At 54.0% G+C, this 1,371-nt stretch overlaps 2 protein-coding genes across 2 annotated transcripts in view; one reads left to right on the forward strand and one right to left on the reverse strand.

The window, feature by feature from the left end:
• Nucleotides 1-15, reverse strand: part of LOC117953888 (C-C chemokine receptor type 9-like) — a 2,416-nt gene extending 2,401 nt beyond the window's left edge. The window contains exon 1 of the mRNA XM_034887312.1: nt 11-15. Coding sequence (XP_034743203.1) covers nt 11-15 — 5 coding nt within the window. The remainder of the gene's footprint in view (nt 1-10) is intronic.
• Nucleotides 16-91: 76 nt separating this feature from the next.
• On the forward strand, nt 92-1,362 carry LOC117954300 (kelch-like protein 18). The gene is made up of 2 exons (XM_034887998.1): nt 92-200; nt 593-1,362. The coding sequence occupies exons 1-2, from the start codon at nt 108-110 to the stop codon at nt 977-979; spliced, it is 480 nt and encodes a 159-aa protein (XP_034743889.1). The 5' UTR covers nt 92-107; the 3' UTR covers nt 980-1,362.
• The last annotated feature ends 9 nt before the right edge of the window (nt 1,363-1,371 follow it).

Consider the following 1,371-nt stretch of genomic DNA (forward strand, 5'->3'; position numbering starts at 1 on the left):
TGTATAGAGCAGCATATCTCCACCAGACTCCATGTAAATAATCACTACTTTTAGTGTGGATATAATAACGATGATGGTGTTGATGCAGCTGGACGGTGGTGGGGGAGATGAGCTCCAGTCGCAGCGCTGCTGGTGTGACTGTGTTTGACGGACGCATCTTTGTCTCTGGCGGCCATGACGGTTTACAGATCTTTAACACGGTCAGTTAGGTTCACTTCACCTTGAGTCCCCCCAGTAACGTATCATTACATCTTGGCCCGTGTCTTCCTTTAAAGAATAAACTTTTATTCATCATGACATTCCTCTTTCTCTCCGTCTACACGAAGATACGTTTCATTCATTTTTATTTGCTATATAATTGTATCTTAAGCGTACAGTATGCAACTTTCTGCCAAATAATGGATGTAAGCAGACCTTTGACGTCGTGAGGTCCCATTGTTGCATTATGGGAGTTGTAGTTGTGTGTAACTGTTAATACTGTCTTATTACATAGTTGTATGGTCTCCTGCAGTTGTGTAACTATGGTATAACTGTTATTGCTATGTAATAACTGTGTTATAACTGTTATTACTGTGTTATATGTCTCCTGCAGGTGGAGTCCTACAACCACCACACCAACCGCTGGCACCCGGCGGCGGCCATGCTGAACAAGCGTTGCCGGCACGGCGCGGCGGCGCTGGGCAGCAGCATGTTCGTGGTGGGGGGGTACGACGGCTCGGGCTTCCTGAGCGGCGCCGAGGTGTTTGAGTCGGCGGGGGGGCAGTGGAGCGAGCTGCCGGCCATGAACAGGCGGCGCAGCCGGGTGTCGCTGGTGGCCACGGCGGGCCGGCTGTACGCCGTGGGCGGGTACGACGGGCAGTCCAACCTGGGCTCGGTGGAGACCTTTGACCCCCACACGCAGCGCTGGACCTTCATGACGCCCATGCTGTGCCACGAGGGGGGGGTCGGCGTGGGCTGCATCCCGCTGCAGCCCGCCTAGCCGTCCAATCACAGCGCAGGAGTCAAAGCTTTCTGTCACATGGCGAAGGCGGCGCCGCTCGCGCCATCTGAGCTTCATCGGTACGACCGCCGCGCGCAGACGCCAGGCCTGGGGGGTTGTGGGTAAAACGGAGGCGCTAGCCCGCGCAGGCTAGCTGCTAGCATTGTGGACTGATTGGTGTTTAATGTTGATTTTATGCTTGATTGAAACACGTTTTCTACATACGGGCAACAGGAAGTGGCTGACCTGGAACAGGAAGTGGCTGACCTGGAACAGGAAGTGCTCTCAGATCTGTTTCCTGTGGCCGAGTTGTCTCTGAGACTGAAGTAACCAGCGAGTGACACGCCCTCTACAGGCGGTTCAGGGAGCCTTTTAAATCAGCCCCCCCCAAT

This window comes from Etheostoma cragini, chromosome 12, assembly GCF_013103735.1.
Source record: "Etheostoma cragini isolate CJK2018 chromosome 12, CSU_Ecrag_1.0, whole genome shotgun sequence".
Classification (NCBI taxonomy): Eukaryota; Metazoa; Chordata; class Actinopteri; order Perciformes; family Percidae; genus Etheostoma; species Etheostoma cragini.

What these genes read in the sequence shown, in the direction of transcription:
- LOC117954300 (XM_034887998.1), top strand. Translation starts at nt 108, where the DNA reads ATGAGCTCCAGTCGCAGCGCTGCTGGTGTGACTGTGTTTGACGGACGC. An exon ending in GTTTACAGATCTTTAACACG is followed by an intron (nt 201 to 592) that starts GTCAGTTAGGTT and finishes TGTCTCCTGCAG; the next exon opens with GTGGAGTCCTACAACCACCA.